This window comes from Salvelinus sp. IW2-2015, linkage group LG26, assembly GCF_002910315.2.
Source record: "Salvelinus sp. IW2-2015 linkage group LG26, ASM291031v2, whole genome shotgun sequence".
Taxonomy (NCBI): Eukaryota; Metazoa; Chordata; class Actinopteri; order Salmoniformes; family Salmonidae; genus Salvelinus; species Salvelinus sp. IW2-2015.
The window spans coordinates 18,518,821-18,542,873 of record NC_036866.1 but is presented as its reverse complement, the minus strand read 5'-3'; the positions used below and the strand labels follow the sequence as shown (position 1 = coordinate 18,542,873).

Genomic DNA, 24,053 nt, shown 5'->3' with positions numbered 1-24,053 from the left:
TGTTCCAATAGTCATCGCTCAATAAGGTTCAGTAGTTGTATCTAGAGGAAGACCACAAGTTAGTTTTCCAAACTACTCCACTACTCTAAGACATCTTGTCTGTGTGTCTTGTCATATGATGGTGCAATAATTTGGTGTATTTTTTATTTACATTTTTGTACTTAATTGTGATTTATCAGGGGGTGCTGCAGCACCCTCAGCACCCCTGCTCCCCGTGGCTATGGGTTTTACTATATCATTTCTTCCATTTTAGCCACATTTCCTAATCTGCTTGCATGTGCCTCCCCAAGGTGTTTTGGTTCTCAATGTTTTTCCGCTCCCTAACTTTTATTATAAACTTGGTGGTTCAAGCCCTGAATGCTGAATGAATGACAGCCATGGTATATTTAAGCAATAAGGCATGTGGGGGTGTGCTATATGTCCACGATGCACTGCTGAGTGCTTGGACACAGCCCTTATATATACCACAGCCCCGTGGTATATTGGCCATATATCACAACCCCCCGAGGTGCCTTATTGCTATTATAAACTGGTTAMCAACGTAATTAGAGCACTACAAATAAATATTTTGTCATACCTGTGATATACGGTCTGATGTACCACGGCTGTCAGCCAATCAGCATTCAGGGCTCGAACCACCCAGTTTATAAGAGAACGTATACTATGGGTATAACAAAACATTTATTTTTCTGCTCTAATTACGTTGCATTGTGCATAAGAACAGCCGATAGCCATGGTATATTGGCCATATACCACACCCCCTCATGCCTTATTGTTTAACTATACCACAGGTCAATATAGTCYGCCATCCTAACTGTACATCCTGCCCTCTATCTACCATTCATAGTGACAATAGTGTTAGGTGGATCGTTTTTCTAGATCTGCAATAGGCTAACTAGCAATCATACCACACATAAAAGTTTACAATTGGCTCATTCATCCCCCTCCTCTCCCCTGTAACTATTCCCCAGGTCGTTGCTGCAAATGAGAACGTGTTCTCAGTGAACTTACCTGGTAAAATAACGGTAAAATAATAAAAAAAAATAAAAAAATTCAAAGCTACATCAATTTTCAATAGGGATCCACAAGAATCAATAGGAATCGCTGATAGGCAGCAGCGAGGCCAATTGCATTATTATTGCGCATGAAAGAACAGTGAAGGCCTGATCACCAACAACGACGAGACAGCCTATAGGGAGGTCAGAGACCTGGCCATGTGGTGCCAGGACAACAACCTCTCCCTCAACGTGATCAAGACAAAGGAGATGATTGTGGACTACAGGAAAAGGAGGACCGAGCACACCCCCATTCTCATTGACGGGCTGTAGTGGAGCAGGTTGAGAGCTTCAAGTTCCTTGGTGTCCAGATCACCAACAAACTAACATGGTCCAAGCACAACAAGACAGTCGTGAAGAGGGCACAACAAAGCCTATTTCCCCATTAGGAGACTGAAAAGATTTGGCATGGGTCCTAAAAATTGTCAAAAGACTCCAGCCACCCTAGTCATAGACTGTTCTCTCGCATGGTAAGGGGTACCGGAGCGCCAAGTCTAGGTCCAAGATGCTTCTTAACAGCTTCTACCCCCAAGCCATAAGCCTCCTGAACATCTAATCAAATRGCTACCCAGACTATTTGCATTGCCCCCTCCCCCCTCTTTTACACTGCTGCTTCTCTCTGTTATTATCTATGCATAGTCATTTTAATAATTTTAATAACACTTTAATGTACATATTACCTCAATTACCTTGACTAACCCCCGCACATTGACTCTGCACATTGACTCTGTACCGGTACCCCCTGTATATAGCCTCACTATTGTTATTTTACTGCTGCTCTTTAATTATTTGTAACTTTTATTTCTTGTTCTTATTTATTTATTTTTGGTTACTGCATTGTTGGTTAGGGCTTGTAAGTAAGCATTTCACAGTAAGGTCTACACCTGTTGTATTCGGCGCATGTGACAAATACAATTTGATATGATATTTGAAGACATTTGAAGACACAGCTCAAAAACCTTCCCTATTGATCTTGTTTGGGGACAATACCCCTATCTTACCTAGATTAGCCTACAACACCACAATGCAATGAATAATTGCATTATCGTTCTCAAGTGAGTACAACATTCTACTCTAGGCTGGCAGTGAAAATGTCATTTCAATAACCATGCAAAAGCCCTGTGATTTGAATGTTTCATTCTATTAGCAAAAGGGTTTTCTAATGATCAATTAGCCTTTTAAAATGATAAACTTGGATTTGCTAACACAACGTGCCATTGGAACACAGGAGTGATGGTTGCGTATAATGGGCTTCTGTGTGCCTATGTAGATATTCCATTAAAAACCTGCCGTTTCCAACTACAATAGTCATTTACAACATTAACAATGTCTACACTGTATTTCTGATCAATTTGATGTTATTTTAATGGACAAAAAATGTGCTTTTCTTTAAAAAAAATGACATTTCTAAGTGACCCCAAACTTTTGTGTACTTTTTGTGTAACGGTAGTGTATGTATTTTTCTTCTATTGATAAATAAAGTAATCAGCAGCCATTTGATGAATGGAAAGAGACCTCCGCAAAAAAATAAAAAGTTCAATGACATTCGGAGATTGTCAAGCCAATGCTTTGATACTGGGTAGGCCTTCAAGTTAGGGAGGGAATGTATTTTCTGTTTGTCCAGATTGACAGTTTATTTATTGTGGTGTTGAAAACTCAAACCATGATATTGAAGCACCCGAAGTCAGTATGCTTGGTTTATTGGTTGTGTGGTGCATTGGCACAGAAACTTGTTGGTGGAAAATTTATTTCATATTTATTTTTATTTAACCTTTATTTAATTAGGCAAGGTAGTTAAGAACAATTTCTTATTTACAATGACGGCCTACCAAAAGGCAAAGGCATCCTGCGGGGGCGGGGGCTGGGATTAAAAAATATACTAAAAAATATATACATATATAGGACAAAACACACATCCCGACAAGAGAGACAACACTACAGTACATAAAGACAACAACATAGCATGGCAGCAACACATGACAACACAGCATGGTAGCAACACAACATGACAACAACATGGTAGCAACACAACATAGCAGCAGCACAACATGGTAGCAGCACAAAATGTGTTACAAACATTATTGGGCACAGAAAACAGCACAAAGGGCAAGAAGGTACAGACAATGATACATCACGCAAAGCGGCCACAACTGTCAGTAAGAGTGTCCATGATTGAGTCTTTAAATTAAGATATTTTACATAATTATAAATATGGCATCAAAATGTTGAAAAACTGATTGTTGTCTGCAGCTAGCTCTGATTTTAGTGTAGGCTTACTGACAATTTGGGGGGTGCTTAGTCCTATAGTTGTCTTGCATATCCCAACCCCCCCTGAAACATCCGTAGGGAGTGGGGTCATGGCCAGGGTCACCATTGTCCAGCATCCCTGGAGCAATTGGGCTTAAGTGCCTCGCTCAATAGCACAGGGACAGATTTTTTTTTCACCTTGTCAGCTCTGGGATTCAAACCAGGCGACGTATTGGTTACAGGCCCAACGCTCTAACCTTGAGACTAACTGCCGCCCCTAATGAAGTGGGCAGGGAGAGTGAGCTAGTCCATGATGGTCGGGGAACCCTCAGCCTTCTGTCCCGTAGCCCTGTGTGGCATCGACTCTGCCATAAAAGCATGCTGACGTGGCAAAGTCGATATCCACATTTATAAACACAGGGTGGCTAAAGTAATTGTTATTTGTGGTCGTAAACATTATTTGGAGTTAAATCTATGAGGGGGTGCAATTTTTTTACAATACAAGGGGAGGGTCATGTGAAAATATTTTTTACGTTGGGGAGGGGGGTGCAATTTTTTGTGACACCTTGAGTTGGACCAGCCCCTCCCACGTAGTAGCCTACATTTCAAAATGTTCCCAGCCTTGTGGCATTTTCATGGGTAAAAAAGCTGTATCAGAAACTGAAGGCTACTGTAGTTGTTAGTCTCCTTTTGTCCTGAACATGACATGACCCATGACCCTCCATTCATTCAAACACACACGACCCAGACTGCAGGCTTCATACAGTCAGGAAAATTATTACATTCAATCTCAAAATTGCTTCAGTTATTTACGTTGGTTTTGTTTTGAACATTGCGTGGCCATTATGGTTGGGTTCTGCATCTGTAGGTGTTTCTTTTATTTTGTTGTAGAACAGTTGAGTGTGTTGTAGGAGTTGTATTCTATTTTACCACAACATATTGAATAGAGGAAACCATGTGAGTTTATGTTGCGGGTGTGATTGGTGCTTCTGAATAGTTGTTGATTAGGCCTAGAAGTCGCACTGTGAACTTCTGAAGCTTTGACTATTCTGAACAGTTGTTTTGATTTTTAAGCAGAGGTCTGTGGGGAGCACGTCAGTATCGGCGAGTTTAGAAGCTATTGTCTTTTGTGTTGCGTGAGAGGAACATGTGATTTGGTGCAATTTGTCACCTTTGTCGTGTTAAGTGGTTTGTATGATGTAATGAATCAGAGGTGTTTTGCATGCATATGGGCATGTATGGTGTGCCTGTGATTCATATTGCCATCTCCCCGCCACTGCTTCGTGAGAGAAGCGTGCACTATGACTGTTTGGGTAAACGTAGTGCTGCTGGTACTGCTGCTGCTGCTACTGAGAGATYAGAGGTAGATGAACTGGACTTTGACCATGGTGTGTACAGAACATGTAAAGCCACTCAGTATCCAGCCTTCTATCTCCACTGTGGCGATAGTCTGCTCTGCTCCATCTCCCTGGTGAGTCTTTTAGAGATTAACAACAAGGTTAAACATAGGCTTACAGTAGAATACACAGTCCACTCTCCTCCATCGCTATCCTACCCATTCAACTCCTATTTTCATAGTCTTTTCCTCTACTTTACTTAAACATTTCTGAAGGATTCCTGACACCGGGTGTTAGCAAAGATGGTTTAGTATGAAGATATTTAGAAACTGCTTCACCAATAGAAATCCCCGATCACGCTTGCAGGCGATGTCATGGAGACGTTGGCTAGCTAAGCTCATGCGCAGAAACGTGTCATCGGGTCTAACAGTTGTCTCGTGCCGAACTGCGCCTGTGCAGACCGTCAAATCAAAGGCACTGCTGAAAATGAAAAAGTGTCAGTTTGTCACTTTCATGAGGTTGGAGTTATAACATGTTCAGCTACTTAAGACATTGGCTCAAATCTAGGTTGTACCTTTAGATTTCGAGAAATTTAACAACTAAGGAAGAATTTTCACTTCTCTCATTGACTCAAACTCCGTTCTGGTCTGCCGAGTCTGAATCGAAAATGTTCCCGCTAGTCTTGTGATGTTGGGCCTCTGTATTTAGAAATTCTGTGGTGTTAGAGCATTCTGCCATTGGACAGACAGAGAGGGAAATTAACCAGTACTAGTTTCAGGTGATTCTCTGGTTCTTCATCCCCCAGCTTCCTCAGCTTCCTCATCTCTCTCTCTCTCTCTCTCTCTCTCTCTCTCGTCTCGCTCTCGCTCTCGCTCTGCTCTCGCTCTCGCTCTCACTCACTCACTCACTCACTCACTCACTCACTCACTCCTCACTCACTTCAACTCACTCACTTCATTCACTTCACTCACTCACTCACTCACTCACTCACTCACTCACTCACTCATAATCCAACCAGGATGGAATATCATTAATGCCTCCATTGTGTGTTTGTGGCCATTACAATCAACATAGCTAGTTCCTGAGCTCCCAGCCTCCTGGTACTCTCACAACTCCCTTCTCTCTTCCCTTCCTCCTTCCACCATTCCTCCTCCATCCTCTTATCACCCAGTTCTTTATTTTGAAGGTTAAGTTATTCCACAGTTTGTCGCCATGACGATGTGGCCTTGGCAACAGTGAGATTGTGTGGGGATAGCTAATTAATCAGCCGCTGGCTAGCGCTACGCTACTATGCAAACATAATGTCACCCTTTCTGACTGCCTCTCTCCACTAGACATTTAACAAATCAAATCAAATGTTATTGGTCACAAACACATATTTAGCAGATGTTATTGCGGGTGTAGTGAAATACTTGTGTTCTTAGCTCTAACAGTAGACTAGTATCTAACAGTTCATAACAATACACACAAATCTAAAAGTAAAATAATGGAATATACTGTATAAATATTAGGATGAGCCATGTCAGAGTGGCATTGACTAAAATACAGTAAAATAGAATACAGTATATACATATCAAATGAGTAAAACATTATGTAAACATTATTAAAGTGAGTAGTGTTCCATTATTAAGTCAACAGTGATTCCATGTCTATGTATTTGGGGCAGCAGCCTCTAAGGTGCAGGGTTGAATAACCGGGTGGTAGCCAGCTAGTGATGGCTATTTAACAATGGCCTTGAGATAGAAGCTATTTTTCAGTCTCTCTGTCCCAGCTTTGATGCACCTGTATGGTAGCGGAATGAACAGGCCATGGCTCGGGTGGTTGATGTCCTTGATGATCTTTTTGGCCTTCCTGTGACATCGGGTGCTGTAGGTGTCCTGGAGGGCAGGTAGTGTGCCCCCGGTGATGCGTTGGACAAACCACACCAGGCAATGCATCGCCCTGCGGTTGCGGGCGATGCAGTTGCCGTACCAGGAGGTGATACAGCCTTACAGGATGCTCTCAATTGTGCATCTGTAAAAGTTTGTGAGGATCTTAGTGGCCAAGCCAATTTTCTTCAGCCTTCATGTTAGACACTTGTGGAAGAAGTGGACTACTAAACACATAACTATGAATACATTGTTTTAACCACAATCTCATGAAATACTGAAAGGGGTTATGATTGAATGTTGGCCCTCGGTTGTAGCAAATGCAAGGCTTCTGAATGGAATAAGAAAGCACTGCCTGGAAGCTCTCCAGGAAGCTCTGGAAGCTCTCCATGGTCTCTTTACAAGAGACCATGTAAAGACAATGATGTGACCATARTGTTCCTTAGTCTCTGTGTTGTTGTGGTTCCTCAGGGTGAGAAGGACTGGGAGAAGTATGAGGTGGACCTCAGGTTGAAGAGCTGTGTGGATGCGATCCGCCAGCAGGACCTTCAAGTTCAAACAGATGGGGACCCGCCAGAGGCACTCCTCTGTCATACACAGGTTGATGGGTATTAGACCACATCGAAGAGAAAATCAGTCTGCCAGACCGTATCCCCTGTCTCACTCTACTGCTGTTTCCTCCAGCTGAGAGCAGGTAACGAGAAGGAGAAGGGCGAGACGGCTAACACGGTGGGCTGCTGCTCCCTGAGGGTGGAGCACATCACCCTCCACGACACGCTGGAGGACAAGGACAGTGTGGTGGAGTTTGACTTCCTGGGTAAAGACTTTATCTGCTACTACAATAAGGTTCCCGTCACCGAGGGTAAGTAGCCAACAGCCTCCGCACCACTAGCTGTTACAAGGGATGCGTCTGAAATGGCACTCGATTCCCTTTCCTTATATACACTAGTTTTGGCCAGGCACTGCCATTTCAGAATCAGCCAAGGCCAGCAGCACCCTCAGACTGAGTTGTCTGCTCAGAGTCGGTGCCCTGGGGTGGAGGACAGGGAGAGAGCCCCAGGGAGAGAGACATGCCTGGAGGGCATCATTTTAGATTGAATTTGTGTCGCTGCCAGCGTTTACATTTCTCTGATTTAACCACTAGTGTTTGCTCCTGTTGGAACAGGCTCACTTCAAACTTCTAAAGTCAAGAGTTCAAATGAAAAGTTAGTAGTTTAATAATAATTTTTAGAGAAATAATTGACAGATCAATTTGATGGGGATTATGCAAAAGGAGTTTAACTTCTAGGGTTGTTCTTCATAACAAAATGTTGCAGTAATTCCTCCAATACTTTTCAATTGAGGAATATGCCAACACTCAAACCCAAATGACTGCTTTACATGTTCAAGATAAACTATTGGGGAAGGAAAAATGTATCCAAACAATTGTCTATTCACACTTTAATTGATTATCCCATCAGGCCCAATATTGAATCTGTCAGTCAAAGTAATTCTGACACAAAAAACAAAATGAAGGGCGATTTCATTCTGTTCTGCCAAGCAGCTGTCTGTCAGTGTGAAAATGAGGCTAAACAACATTAGCTGGGGGGTGTCAGGACTCTATGTTTCAGCCATGCTATCTGTAGTGTCTTAGCTCTTATTACTTATTTATATAATAAGAAAGACTCTGAATACAATAAATGGAACTGGAGCTTCACATTTTACTGGAATCAGTTAGAGCCAGAATAAACAGAACAACACTGCGCATGACCAAGGGTGCTCCATTCTTAAAGGGGACATCAGTAATTAACAGAACATAACACTATCTCCAAGAGGAATAGGAAACATTGCCTCTGACAGCCAACGTTTTTTGTTTTCTGGCAGAAGGTGTAATTATTGAAATGAGTATTTAAAAGCAACACATTAGGTACAATGAATTAGTATTAGTGTCCTGAATATTTTTGTTTGTTTATTCCGAGGGAAAGGGATAGCTGGTAAATGTCAGATTGAATAGAATGAATTCTCATTCCAGCTCCATGGGAGAGCGTGATGAATTGCAATGCAAAGTGTTGGATAGCCAGATCACATGATTATCTATTTACCAATCTACACTTGCCAGCATCTGCATTTGGAAGTGTATGTCTGTGTCCGGTCACTTTGCGTATCATCTAAACAGCATTTTGAATGTTGAACCAGCATACTGCTGTGTCTTAGACATCTGTTCATGCATAAACAGCCTGTGATGAGTGCAGATTGTTGCAATGTTTTCAGGTCCTTCCTGATGACTCCAACACATTGGTTGATCAATCAGCTGTCAGCTCTCTGTTGCGCCACTCCAGACACTGAGTCTGGAATAAATCTTTCTAAATCCTCACACATTCATCAAAGTCTCTTATTTCTCAATTTAGTTATTTAGTATTGGCTCAAGGATAAATTGTCATTCAAATCGGTCTGTTTTAAAAAGCAACACATCTGTTACCATTTAATTAGTTCCTTGCATATTTTAGCTGGTTTATTTAGAGCAGGAAGAAAACTGGACTTCTTGAAAAATATAATTGATGCAGATCTTTTTTCCTCCATCACTCTCTGTCTCCCCTGTGAGCTGAAGGAGCAGGTTAGACAGCCCTGGGCTCTCCTATCATGATCAGTGTGTAGACTAGATGTAAGCATCTGTGTGTCTGGGCTGGAGGTCTAGGACAGGGTAGGATTTAAAACCTGTCTCTCTCTCGGTCTTGACCTTATTTGGTTTATTCAGGTGTTCAAGAACCTCAAGCTCTTCATGGAGAATAAGGAGCCTGGAGATGACCTGTTTGATCGCCTCAACGTGAGTCACACGGGAACCAGTCTGGCTTGTTTATCTCAACAAGTAAACAAACATCCCTCACAGCATGTTGTCTGTGTTGCTGTGCTGTAGATGTCTGTAGCCTAAAGATACAGTAAAGGCCAGTGAGTGACCATAACAGCCACAGGTGTGAATTTAGCCTCAGAGAACCATCTCCATCTGTCTATGTTTTTGCCTGTAGCCTCAGTCTACTCTAGCCTGATGTTCCCAGCCTATCCTGTGCCTGATAGGGAGAGAGGGAAGGCTAAGAGGCAGATCTAGGGGTGGGTGGATTATACATAAATCCTCTGTCCTTTCACCCCTGCCTCAGGCAGAAGTAAGGCGGTGTCGCCAGGCAGTGAGGCAGGTTATTGCTATGATTGGTGCGAAATTACATGCTTGTGATCCACTCCTGAGAGGCGAGAGGCAGAGGAGTTGACGGACAGAGAAGGGGGTGTCTCCTTCGTGACCTATGGCACATCAGGAAATGGAGGGGCATGTTGGAGGGGGGAATGTTAATCGCTGCTCCGAGTCGGGCTGATTAACACTTTGAAAGGCCAGGTCAGAAGTTGGGAGAGGGTCTAAGCACCAGCCACAGGAGGAAATTGGTGCAAGCTCTAATGAATGCTTTCCCTCTGCCATGTTTAGCTGGGCCGGGCTTGAGACCTTATTTATCCACCTGTTGTGGACAGTACAAGGGTCTGTGTGAGTGTGTGTGTGACTGTCAGTGTGCATATACAGTAGCCTATATAAAGGAACAGCAGTACAGTACATGTCTGACTCACCGTTGCTACTTGAGTGAGTACGATCAGAATAGTTTGTTCAAACTTTATTTATTCAGGCTGTGTGTAATGTGGAGATTCTCTTAGCATCCCACCACCAACTTCTCAAACCCTTGTGACAGTAGCTGACCACCAGGCCAGGCTGAGGTACAGAGGGGTCCGGAATTATTGGATCCTTTGATAAAGATGAGAAAAAAAGACTTTATAAAATAAATAATACAAATACTGAGCTAAGTTTTATCTACATTTTTTTWACGATTGTAATATTTGATACTAATACAATTGCTCAGAGCAAGATATTTTATTTAAAGGTCCAATGCAGCCGTTTTTTATGTCAATATAAAATTATTTATTGGTAACAATTAAGTACCTTACTGTGATTCTTTTATTTAAAATGGTAAAAAGGAACAAAAATAGCTTCTTAGCAAAGAGCATTATCTCAAGCAACAAATGGTTCGAGTGGAGAGGGGAAAACTGAAAATTAGCTGTAATTGGCAGAGAGTTCTGCAACTCTCTTTTTTATTGGTCTTTTAACTAATTTACCACCTGGTGATGTCACCAGGCAGGCCAAAACTCCATCCCACCAAAACGGGTTGAAATTTCAGGCGGTCTTTTCAAAAAGCTCTTCCACTAAAAGGGCATTATCATAATTTTCACAGTATTATTCTGCCCTCATCTTGTGGAAATATATGTAAAACACAGGAAAATCAAGTTGACTGCACTGGGCCTTTAATACAGCAAATCTGAGAAAAGATGGGTCAAAATGATTGGATCCCTTGTTTTCATAGCTCCAGCACCTTCACCTTGTGAGGATAAGTACACTGAGCCTTTAAAAAAAATGAGATTGGAAAACACATTGGGAGAGATCTTAGACCATTCCTCCATACAGAAGCTTTCCAGATCCTTGATATCCTTAATCTACGCTTACTGACTGCCCTATTGAAGTCCAGAGAGACGGAGCTGGCCATTGCAAAATGTTGATTTTGCGGTCAATTAACAATTTTTTTGTGGAATTGCATGTGTGCTTGGGGTTATTGTCTTGCTGGATGATTCACTTGCGGCCACGTTTCTGCCTCATGGCAGAGGCAACAAGGTTTTGGCTAAAATGTTCTGATACTTGGTAAAATTCATGATGCCATTGACCTTAACAAGGGGCCCCAGGACCACTGGAAGAAAAATTAGCCCCATAACATCAAAGATCCAACATCATATTTTACAGTAGGGATGAGGTATTTTTTGCATATGCATTATTCTTTCAAAGGCCTAACCCACCATTGGTGTGCATGGCCAAAGAGCTCTGTTTTCATGTCATCTGACCATAGCACCGCCTGGAGTTTGCTAAAAGGGCATTGGCCCTTGGATTGGAACCGGTGCTATGGTCGCCATGTTAGCTCCCCATTAACATTACATGGGGAATATTTAAACAATGCTATGTAGGCTAACAGAATGTCTATAATTAGAACAACATTCTAAATTCTAAAAGTTGGCCTACTCTAAAAATATGGGCTCACCCATCTTGAGAATGAGCCATCTAATGCACAATTGCGTTGATTCACGCCATTCGTTCATTTGGGTACAGCTGATTATCTTCTGTTGTCAAAGAAATGTGAGTCTGGAAAGACTATTCTCTTCATAAGAAGGGTGCAGCCGAATTCTACTAGATGACAAGCTGAAATGAATATAACATCCTGGCATTTAAAGCATTCTCGAAATATCACATACTATAAAACTTTATATTTCCGCATACATAAAATGCCTATTTAGAATGCAAGTATGGGGACATGGCCAGAGATTCATAAAGAATGCATATATATCCTAGGATTAATGGGCTCCCCTAGTGGGTGTGGAACGGAGGGGGTAAGGAGTTGAAGGGGAGGAAGGTCTTTCTCACCACCCAGCAGCCTCCCTGTATGAGGGGGAGGGAGGGTGTGTCCTGATTGTCCCAGGTCTGTCTGATGAGATTTTAGATTGTCATTATACCAGCATCACCTTTACTCTTCCTCCACAACACTGTAGTGTAGGATCCCACTGGGATTGCTTTGGTTAATKAATTATCTATACACGCCAATGTGACGCCCATGCAATTATGTTGGGGTATGTGTCATTACAGCTGTAGACCCCTGCTCTTAACCTCCAAGCATATCTTGTTATTGGAGAGGAGAGTCCTTGCTGTGTGGTGGTGCAGTTAATGGAAATGTAATTCTTGTCTTTGGCAGATTAGACCTACACTGATACTTTTAGAATTGCATTTAAGTCAGCAGAAAGTAATAAGATGGACTTTTTTAATCTACTCCTTACTTTTAATGATGATGGCAGTATTTTCTATTTTCATTTTTTGTTGACTGCAGTTCAAAAACCTCAGGACTATACTGCCATCTAGTGTTTCAAGACATACCTTTTCACACCTGTCTCGTTCCAGTCCTCGTGTCACGCGTACGTGTGTTTGCCTCTCCTCCCTCCAGGCGGGCTTGTTGAAGACGCAGCTGTCGTCCCTCTCTGCTGCCTGGCCTGACTGCTAAGGTATCCATACTGTGCAGGAGCAGATTCGACAGCTGTCCAACACTATGTCCCCCAAACACCACATATACATTTACATGCCATCCTTACAGGTGCACCTGTTTTATACCATTATTTTACCACATGTCCCTCAACCTATTCAAACGTCTGTGAATGAAAATACTGTGTTTACAACTCCTGGAAGATCCCACTATGGATCTGTGTCTGATGCCCTGTCTCCTAATGTTAGCAGTCATTCATTCSTACAGAACACTTGTGATTTTCAGTCCCAGCATGTTCTGTGTTCAGTCATTATGCTCGCCGATTTCTTCTCAGCGTGTTAGTCCCAAACATTAGCCCACCCCTTTACATATTTGAGGTAACAACCAAGGACAAGAGGGCTTCCTGTAACCTCACACTCAACGTCAACAAAACAAAGGAGATGATTGTGGACTTCAGGAAACAGCAGAGGGAGCACCCCCCTATCCACATCGACGGGACAGTAGGGAGAGGGTAGTAAGTTTTAAGTTCCTCGGCGTACACATCACGGACAAACTGAATTGGTCCACCCACACAGACAGCGTTGTGAAGAAGGCACAGCAGCGCCTCTTCAACCTCAGGAGGCTGAAGAAATTTGGCTTGTCATCAAAAGCACTCACAAACTTCTACAGATGCACAATCGAGAGATCCTGTCGGGCTGTATCACCGCTGGTACGGCAACTGCTCCGCCCACAACCGTAAGGCTCTCCAGAGGGTAGTGAGGTCTGCACAACGCATCACCGGGGGCAAACTACCTGCCCTCCAGGACACCTACACCACCCGATGTCACAGGAAGGCCATAAAGATCATCAAGGACAACAACCACCCGAGCCACTGCCTGTCACCCCGCTATCATCCAGAAGGCGAGGTCAGTACAGGTGCATCAAAGCAGGGACCGAGAGACTGAAAAACAGCTTCTATCTCAAGGCCATCGGACTGTTAAACAGCCACCACTAACATTTATTTGCTGCTGCCAACATACTGACTCAACTCCAGCCACTTTAATAATGAGAATTGATGGAAATGTATGTAAAAATGTATCACTAGCCACTTTAAACAATGCACTTAATATAATGGTTACATACCCTACATTACTCATCTCATATGTATATGTATATACTGTACTCTATATCATCTACTGCATCTTGCCATCTTTATGTAATACATGATCACTAGCCACTTTAAACTATGCCACTTTATGTTTACATACCCTACATTACTCATCTCATATGTATATACTGTACTCTATACCATCTACTGCATCTTGCCTATGCCGTTCTGTACCATCACTCATTCATATATCTTTATGTACAGATTTTTTATCCCTTTACACTTGTGTGTATAAGGTAGTAGTTGTGGAATTGTTAGGTTAGATTACTCGTTAGTTATTACTGCATTGTCGGAACTAGAAGCACAAGCATTTCGCTACACTCGCATTAACATCTGCTAACCATGTGTATGTGACHAATAAAATTTGATTTGATTTGAATTAAAACCATCCACTCGATCTTGTAATGACCAGTGAGCTCATGTATTACCGGGTAAGGACAAATTGTCAAAGACTCCAGAGACCCTAGTCATAGACTGTTCTCTCTGCTACCGCACGGCAAGCGGTACCGGAGCGCCAAGTCTAGGTCCAAGAGGCTTCTAAACAGTTTCTACTCCCAAGCCATAAGACTCCTGAACACCTAATTAAATGGCTACCAAGACTATTTGTATTGCCCCCCCGCCCCTCTTTTACACAGCTGCTACTGTCTGTTGTCATCTATGCATTGTCACTTTAATAACTCTACCTACATGTACACATTACCTCAACTAACCAGTGCCCTTGCACATTGACTCTGTACCGGTACCCCCTTTATAGTCTCGCTATTGTTATTTTACTGCTGCTCTTTAGTTACTTTTATTTATTATTCTTATCCATATATTTTTTAAACTGCATTGTTGGTTAGGGGCTCGTAAGTAAGCATTTCACTGTAAGGTCTACACCTGTTGTATTCAGTGCATATGACTAATATAATTTGATTTGTTTACATATCTGTATTAACACCATTCATATTTCTTTATTCCCATGTTGCTCCACAGTGACAGAACCCGGCAGAGAAGCTGCTCTCCTACAAGGCCAACCGAGCGGTTGCAGTTCTGTGTAACCACCAGCAGGCACCGCCAAAGACCTTTGATCAGGCCAACCTCCAGTCCAAGGTGAAGGGATCAACAGATATTTGATAGAGACAAAAAGTGGTGATACATTGTCATGTCCTATTTTAGCTCAACATTTACTTCAGTCTGTCTTCGCTCTTCATTTAATACTTCCAGATTGACGGCAGGAGGGAGCAGTTGGCCCTGGCCAAGAGTAAGCTGAAGCTGTCCAAGGAGGTCAAAGCTCACAGTTCAGACGACAAGCTGCAGGCATGAGTGGCCCTTACTGGTAGCAGACAGACGGAATATTATTGCTCATAAAGGGAAGACGATATCCTGACTGAACACTCCTTTCTGTGTGTGTGTTAAGGGTGGTGGAGTGTAAGAAGGCTGTGCAGCGTTGTGAGAAGAAGCTTATGAAGATGGAGGATCAGGCCCCAGACAGGAGAACAAGCAGATTTCCCTGGGCACCTCCAAACTCAACTTACCTGGACCCATGAATCAGCATTGCCTGGTGAGGGCGCACACAGGTCTGATATGACACTATGTGCATCAAACACTGACACCTCAATGTCTTCACATGCAATTGAATTTCATATATTATTGTGCATAATTTTTCACATTGTTTTGCCCTCCTCATAGGTGTAAGAACATGGAGGTGCCTCTGGACAAAATATAACAAATCTCAGAGGGATAAGTTTGGCTGCGCTATTGACATGACTGAGGCAGATTTGACATTCTAAGTCAGCCTCTACCTTCTAGTTCTACCTAAATGTAAAGACTAGGAGGCAGGTTTAATCCTATGCTCTATCAGGCTTTACCTGCCCATATATTGAACTACAGAACTCTTTCTTTCTTCACTCCGCTTCACATAACGTTTCTCCAAGTTTAATTGTTTTAATGCTGTTGGCACTTAATTTTTTTGATATTTTTTTTACCATTGTTATATGGTAAACCAAGATGATCTTATAGAAAGTATGGAGAATATGTCCTTTTATGAGTCTTTTTATAAGCATTTGAATAAAGAGTCCTAGGAAAATTATTATTATCATCCCAATTATAGAGTAGGCCAACATCCCCATGTGGATGTAGTGAGATATCAGGTGGGACAAGGTGTTAGGGTCTGATTGTGCTGGCCGCCTCTGTTGTAGCTGAGAGTTCTTCAGTCAAGATCTCCTCAAGGGCAGGGTTATTCAACTCCTACGAGGTCTGGAGCCTGTTGCTTTTCTCTTCTTCTCTATCTGATCATTAATTGCACACACCTGGTTTCTCAGKTCTAAATTAGTCCCTGATTAGAGGGGAACAATGAAAAAATGGCTTCGAGGTCCAGAGTTGAGTTTGATGGGCTCTCGGGCAACACTATCCTGATACACACATTAAAGGAGGCACATCTGCAAGAGCCCCATAGGATAGGTTCAGGGCATTCAGGCTGATTTTAAAACAAAGCAACTTCCAAGTAAGTGTTTTGTCTAAGAATGAGACTAAGATTGGTTTGTATTAAATAACTTTAATAGAAGAAAATCAGTTGAATTTTGAATGCATTCCACTTGGCACAGTGCTGCTAATATCACTGGCTTCTACTGTATACTTCAAATCAACCATTACTAATAGGGCTGAAAAGTTCTGAGGGAAATACTCATTTACAAATAACACATCTTCAAGTCACTACATTAGAACTGTTACTTTTATTACAATAGTCAATATAAAAAAGCATTTCACAACACACTAAATCAAAATAGTTCATGGTTATAGTGGAAGAGTATGCTGATCCTGAAGAAAGTCCTTGACAGCTTGTCGTCTTGGCAACCTGTAATTGAAATGTGTTTTATAGTTGGTTTAGCATACACTTAGGGAGACATTAACTTTCCTGATGGAATTGTTTACGGTTTCCAACTGCAATCATAATCTACCTATAGACCTACAGAGAACTTTCCACCAATTCAAGAAAAAAAAAAAAACAGAATTATTAATTTTGATCAAATGTGTCATTGATGGACAACTAATGTAATTTCAACTTCAAATTGGTATGTGGCATCAAAAAGGTAGGCCATAAACTATAATTTGAGTAAAGGATGTGAATGCTAGCCATGTGACACTTTCTGAATGGGATTTGTCAAAGATTATTATGGTTGTTATGCAGCTTAAATTATATAACTTTTCTTTCACCTGAAATGTTTGTATATGCATGACTACTACCAACTTGGATACAAGGATGAGTGCCAGAAGGTGAGTACTATGAATGTGAATCTTTCACGTTCAAGACGATACAATAAGTCTCTACACTGAACAAAAATATAAATGCAACATGTAAAGTGTTGGTCCCATGTTTCATGAGCTGAAATAAAAAAAGAAATGTTCCCAGAAATGTTCCATATGCACAAAAAGCTTATTTCTAAATAATGTTGTACACAAATGTGTTTACATCCCTGTTAGTGAGCATTCCTCCTTTGCCAAGATAATCCATCCACCTGACAGGTGTAGCATATCAAGAAGCTGATTAAACGGCATGATCATTACACAGGTGCACCTTGTGCTGGGGACAATAAAAGGCCACTTTAAAATGTGCAGTTGTCACAACACAATGCCACAGATGTCTCAAGTTGAGGGAGAGTGCAATTGGCATGCTGGCTGCTGAAAATTCCACCAGAGAATTTAATGTTATTTTCTCTACCATACACAATGTCATTMGAGAATTTGGCAGTACGTCCAACCAGCCTCAAAACCACAGACCACGTGTAACCATGCGAGCCCAGGACCTCAACATCCGTCGTCTTCACCTGTGGGGTCGTCTGARACCAGCCACCAAAACAGCTGATGAAACTGGGTATGCACAAGTGTAGAATATCTGCAGAAACTGTCAGAAACCATCTCAGGGAGGCTCATCTGCGTGCTCGTCGACCTCACCAGGTCTTGACCTGACTGCAGTTCAGTGTTGTAACTTATTTCAGTGGACAAATGCTCACCTCGTTAGCCACTGGCATGCTGGAGAAGTGTGCTCTTCACACATGAATCCCTGTTGTTTCAACGGTACAGGGCAGTATGGCGTCATGTGGGCAAGCGGTTTGCTGATGTCAATGTTGTGAACAGAGTTCCCCATGGTGGCGGTGTAGTTATGATATGTGCAGGCATAACATACGGGCAATGAACACAATTGCATTTTATCGATGGGAGTTTGAATGCTCAGAGATACCGTGACAAGATCCTGAGGCCCAATGTTGTGCCATTCATCCAATGCCCTCACCTCATGTGTCAGCATGATAATGCACAGCCCATGTTGCAAGGATCAGTTCACAATTCCTGGAAGCTGAAAATGTCCCAGTTCTTCCATGGCCTGCATACTCAGACATAACATGCATTGAGCATGTTTGGGATGCTCTGGATTGACAGCGCGTTCCAGTTCCCRCCAATATCCAGCAACTTCACGCAGTAATTGAAGAGGAGTGGGACAACATTTCACAGCCCACAATAAACCGCCTTTTGGCCAACTCCAAGCGGGCTGTCATGTGCCTTTTACTGAGGAGTGGATTCCGTCTGGCCACTCTGCCATAAAGGCCTGATTGGTGGAGTGCTGCAGAGATGATAGAACCTTCCAGAAGGACAACCATCTCCACAGAGGAACTCTGGGCTCTGTCAGAGCGACTGTCGGGTTCTCTGTCAGAGCGACCAATGCCCTTCTCCCCCGATGGCTCAGTTTGGCCGGGCGGCCAGCTCTAGGAAGAGTCTTGGTGGTTCCAAACTTCTTCCATTTAAGTATGATGGAGGCCACTGTGTTCTTGGGGACCTTCAATGGTGCAGACATGTTTTGGTACCCTTCCCCAGATCTGTGCCACGATACAATCCTGTCTCAGAGCTCTACAGACAATTCCTTTGACCTCACGGCTTGATTTTTGCTCTGACATGCACTGTAAACTGTGGGACCTTATATAAGATAGGTATGTGCCTTTCCAAATCATGTCCAATCAATTGAATTTACCACAGGTGGACTCCAATTAAGTTGTAGAAACATCAAGGATGATCAATGGAAACAGGATGCACCTGAGCTCAACTTCAGAGTCTCATAGCAAAGGGTCTGAATATTATGCAAATAAGGTATGCTTTTTATTTTTAATACATTTGCTAACATTTCTAAAAACCTGATTTTGCTTCGCCATTATGGGGTATTGTGTATAGATTGGAGGGRAAAAAAAGTTTCATCCATTTTAGAATAAGGCTATAATGTAATAAAATGTGGAAAAAGTCAAGGGGTCTGAATACTTTCCGAACACTGTATCTGTATTCCCATTCATGTGAAATCCATAGATTAAGGCCTAATGAATTTATTTCAAATTGACTGATTTCCTTATATGAWCTGTAACTCAGTAAAATCTTTGAAAATGTTGCATGTTGTGTTTATTTTTGTTCAGTGTAGATACATGGGCTCCAATATGATACAATTCAGTTTGAAACAATTTGGTTTGATTAGAGTAACGAATCGATGTGATTTGGGTCAATGCACTAACATTTGTTGCATAAACTAATTTTCCATTCTAAATGAAAATCTGAGCTGGATCTGTCTGAGCTGAGACAGTACCAGTCAAAAGTTTGGACACACCTACTCATTCAAGAGTTTCTTTATTTTAAATATTTCCTACATTGTAGACTAATAGTGAAGACATCAAAACTATAAAATAACACATATGGAATCATGTAGTAACCCAAAAAAGTGTTAAACAAATCAAAATATATTTGAGATTCTTCAMAGTAGCCACCTTGATGACAGCTTTGCGCATTATTGGCATTCTCTCAACCAGCTTCATGAGGTAGTCACCTGGAATGCATTTCAATTAACAGGTGTGCCTTGATAAAACTTTCCTTAATGCGTTTGAGCCAATCAGTTGTGTTGTGACAAGGTAGGGGTGGTATACAGAAGATTGCCCTATTTGGTAAAAGACCAAGTCCATATAATGGCAAGAACAGCTCAAATAAGAAAAGAGAAACGACAGTCCATCATTATTTTAAGAAATTAAGGTCAGTCAATACAGAACATTTCAAGAACATTGAAAGTTTCTTCAAGTGCAGTTGCAGATGTGGCCAGGGCAATAAATTACAATGTCCGTACTGTGAGACGCCTAAGACAGCGCTACTGGGAGACATGACAGACAGCTGATTGTCCTCGCAGCAGCAGTCCATGTGTAACAACACCTGCACAGGATCGGTACATTGGAACATAACACCTGCGGGACAGGTACAGGATGGCAACAACAACTGCCCGAGTTACACCAGGAACCCACAATCCCTCCATCAGTGCTCAGACTGTCCGCATAGGCTGAGAGAGGCTGGACTGAGGGCTTGTAGGCCTGTTGTAAGGGCAGGTCCTCACCAGACATCACCGGTTTTGTCTCACCAGAGGTGATGGTCGGATTCACGTTTTTCGTCGAAGGAATGAGCGTTACACTAAGGCCTGTACTCTGGAGCGGGATCGATTTGTAGGTGGAGGATCCGTCATGGTCTGGGGCGGTGTGTCACATCATCAACGGACTGAGCTTGTTGTCATTGCAGGCAATCTCAACGCTGTGCGTTAACAGGGAAGACATCCTCTTCCCTCATGTGGTACCCTTCCTGCAGGCTCCTCCTGACATGACCCTTCAGCATGACAATGCCACCAGCCATACTGCTCGTTCTGTGCGTGTTCTGCCATGGCCAACGAAGAGCCCGGATCTCAATCCCATTGAGCACGTCTGGGACCTGTTGGATCGGAGGGTGAGGGCTAGAGCCATTTCCCCCAGAAATGTCCGGGAACTGCCCCCACTTGCAGGTGCCTTGGTGGAAGAGTGGGATAACATCTCACAGCAAGAACTGACAAATCTGGTGCAGTCCATGAGGAGGAGATGCACTGTAGTACTTAATGCAGCTGGTGGCCACACCAGATACTGACTATTACTTTTGATTTTGACCCAACCTCTGTTCAGGGACACATTATTCMATTTCTGTTAGTCACATCTGTGGAACTTGTTCAGTTTATGTCTCAGTTATTGACTCTTGTTATGTTCATACAAATATTTACACGTTAAGTTTGCTGAAAATAAACACAGTTGACAGTGACAGTCTTTTTTTGCTGAGTTTAAATGACAAAGGAATCACAAAATAGTACATTTGGGTCAGAGCTTGCAAAACAGCGGCTGTATGGCGCTCAGATTGGGGGAAGCAATGGTATAGTAAGCTAGTTTTTGGCCACACTTTTGATCTGAAATCACCATCACCCACTAATTAACTAGTCATTTTTATTTTCCTTGCTTCGACCATGCAGTGCGGTTTACAAAAGTGATTGCTGTCCTCGTTATGAAATTATCAACCAACCCTGCATATCTAAACTTGACCATATACACTGATTGCTTAAAGCAAAACTACCAAAACTATTGCTGATGGTGAACCTGAACAATCGAAATAAAATCTAATGTAGGCTATGCCCCGATCAGCAGGTAGGCTATTAGCCAGATTAGTTGTGTCTCCGGTAGCTTACTTTTAATCTGGTAAAACACTATTTTCAACAGTACATTTGATAACAATAAACTAGCAATTACATTGGTTGTCACTCAACTAATAATGCCAAATATTTCACAAGCATTTTTTTTTTTTTACTCTGAAGGCACACAGATGTGCAAGATAAGGGGCCTACCTCGGTGGTCAACACGTGAAGCTGCGCACATTGCGCAGTTTGACTAGGCGACTGACATTGCCTGGGGTTGTTCGGCATGCAAAATTACTTGTAGATCAATGACTGTCAACACAGTTACATGCTTAGTTTAACAGTGAAGGAGAGGACACATCATTTGTCACAAAAGACAAGGTAGAAAGTAATATGAGAATGTTTTCAGTGAACCAGCAATTCGTAATATTTGAATAGATTTTCTGACCAATGCATGCCTCATTTTGATCTTTTTGGGGTCCGCAGACCGATGCACTCATATCTTAAACATTTGAACCGGGGACTGATGAGTATCATACAGATATAGAAAACATTTAGTAAAGTGCCGTTAGAGTACCTTCATGACCCTTGTCCTTCTTTGACTTGCGGTTCTTTGACCCCCTCGATCTCCTCCACGCCTGCCTGGGTCATGAGGTCAGCAATGTTCTTCTCCAGGTCATCGATGCGGGTGCTCATCTCATCAAGTGAACATGTTTAAGGAAGACAATGGGCTAGCCCAAAATGGACTTGTGGATAACGCTGACGGATGGGATGTGCTGGCTGGAATACCTCTCCCATTATAACATTAATGATCACTAACAGACACTCCCCAGCCAAGATTCTGACTCCAACTGGTAAGACATATCTAATGTATTCCTATGCACTACTATACTATAACAAAGTTATTACTGCTTCTTTCTGTGCTGTAATATAAAGTGCTATCAGAAATCTTTGACAAATTAGCTAATGTAGAATAAACATCAAATTGGACTAAAGACCATTATGTTTGGAAATGAACTAATGGGGGTGTGACTGTATGACACCCCCATTTATAAAAGATGTATAATGACTTGAAAGATCTAGGCCCATACCAAGTTACCTAAAAATGTTGAGGATATTTCTTCCGATGATCTGGTCTGACATGGTCTGGAACTTATCCTGCATCTGTTGCAGCAGCGTCTGGACCTTTTAGAGAGCAGTAACAGGTGTATCATTACACAGGCTGATATGATCTATTGTGTTCAATTACCAAATGTGACCCATCTTGCAAGCAATTTATGAAAATCCAAAAGGCAAACTGGAAGATAGAAATAAAGAAAGGGGTGGGGGGGGGGGAGAAAGTAGAGAAAAAAATACAGCAAAGATAGTTTGTGGTCAATTCAGAATAATTTTGTAAACTTTAATTTAGCAGGATTCAAACCACATCAAAATGTATTGGCCTTTTTAATATAATGTTTGTTTATTTATTTATATAAGCAAGCTATACAGAGCATGATCAAGGATAAAAAGAGAAGGCGTTCCCTTTTCAGTCAGTGAAGTCTAGATTATGGGAGACGTAGCTACAGAACTACCACAGATAGAACAATGAGCCAGATGTTTCACTGGATGTATAAATCTGAAACATCCGGTTGGCATTTCCACCCCACCAAATATGGTGATGAGAGGGAGCCCAGTGGCCAGCAATGGGAGAAGATGGCGCGAGATGGATTTGGCCGACATTCTGCAAATTGTATCATCAATTAAACATTTGATCTCAATACAGATTTGTTACCAACTACAATATGTTACGAATATAGTAGATTATGTTTTGTAGACTTTACCCTTTGCATAAGTTTTAAAAAATTGCGGTGTTTAGTAAGAGTGCAAGAGCGAATGTAATTATTGCCAACCCGCACTTCACAGGGTATTCTTTCCCTAATGACGTATGCAAATACGTGCTAGAACGCGCCAATAGGATCTCGCTAAATCGTGCTTGGGTCTGCCCACCTCTTTGCTTGTTCTGCCAACAGACTGTGGTCTATCTTGGGTTAGTTATAAAAAAACATCTTTGGCAGTAAAGAAATTGGAGCCATGATATTTTCTTACCGTTATAGAGTTTGATACTCTACATTTACAGTCATTTCGTACGATCCAATTTCTTAGCTAACTAGTTACATAGGCTATTGAAATGATCGGCTAATGTAAATCGAAACATATCCATTCACCAGGCCTGGGTGAATGTTGGCTGGCTAGCTAATGTAGCTAGCTTCAATGTCATATACTCACCACATTGGTAAGGTCCTGAACTGACTTTGGATCAGTTTCTGCCATATTTTCCCTCTGCACGACACGTGTGTTATGAAGTGGTGTAAAATGAACTCTAGCTAAATTAGCTACCTTGGGCTAAAATAAATACAGGATCCCTAACTCTACCCCGTAAATCCAGATATGTCAGTCAGCTGTTTTTTGAAAAACACGTATCGCGAGAACACTGAAGCAGGAACCCAACGGAATGTGGAACGTTTCGTTTTTGGTATGCAGAGCCTCGATTTGGCTATATTCGATGATTTTAATCCCGCGGTTTTCATAGTCTCGTAAACCCGACCATATGCAAAGTGACTAGCATTGATACATTGTGGGAGGCAGCAAATCTGCACATGGACAGTGGTGGAAAAAGTACCCAATTGTCATACTTGAGTAAAAGTAAAGATGCATTAATATAAAAAGTGAAAGTCACCCAGTAAAATACTAATTGAGTAAAATTCTAAAATAATTTGATTTTAAATATACTTAATTATAAAAGTAAATGTAATTGCAAAAATATACTTAAGTATCAAAAGTAAAAAAATTACTTCAAACGATTTCT

General features: G+C 41.9%; 1 protein-coding gene and 1 pseudogene across 1 annotated transcript; one reads left to right on the top strand and one right to left on the bottom strand.

Annotated features, from left to right (window-relative positions):
* The window catches only part of LOC139023018 (DNA topoisomerase 1-like), a 50,771-nt pseudogene extending 35,265 nt beyond the window's left edge, over positions 1 to 15,506 (top strand).
* A 744-nt stretch (positions 15,507 to 16,250) lies between these two features.
* Positions 16,251 to 23,754, bottom strand: LOC111952782 (heat shock factor-binding protein 1). The gene is made up of 4 exons (XM_023971688.2): positions 23,474 to 23,754; positions 22,327 to 22,393; positions 21,786 to 21,912; positions 16,251 to 16,570 (listed from the first exon to the last, which is right to left on the bottom strand). Exons 1-3 carry the CDS (start codon positions 23,516 to 23,518, stop codon positions 21,788 to 21,790), a joined length of 237 nt encoding a protein of 78 aa, XP_023827456.1. The 5' UTR covers positions 23,519 to 23,754; the 3' UTR covers positions 16,251 to 16,570; positions 21,786 to 21,787.
* Between the last annotated feature and the right edge of the window lie 299 nt (positions 23,755 to 24,053).

Excerpts from the sequence above, each read along its gene's own strand:
- LOC111952782 (XM_023971688.2), bottom strand. The coding sequence starts at position 23,518 with ATGGCAGAAACTGATCCAAAGTCAGTTCAGGACCTTACCAATGTG. Across the intron at positions 22,394-23,473 it reads TTCAGGACCTTACCAATGTG|GTCCAGACGCTGCTGCAACA; the intron begins GTGAGTATATGA and ends GCTCTCTAAAAG. Across the intron at positions 21,913-22,326 it reads AGACCAGATCATCGGAAGAA|TTGATGAGATGAGCACCCGC; the intron begins ATATCCTCAACA and ends AAACATGTTCAC.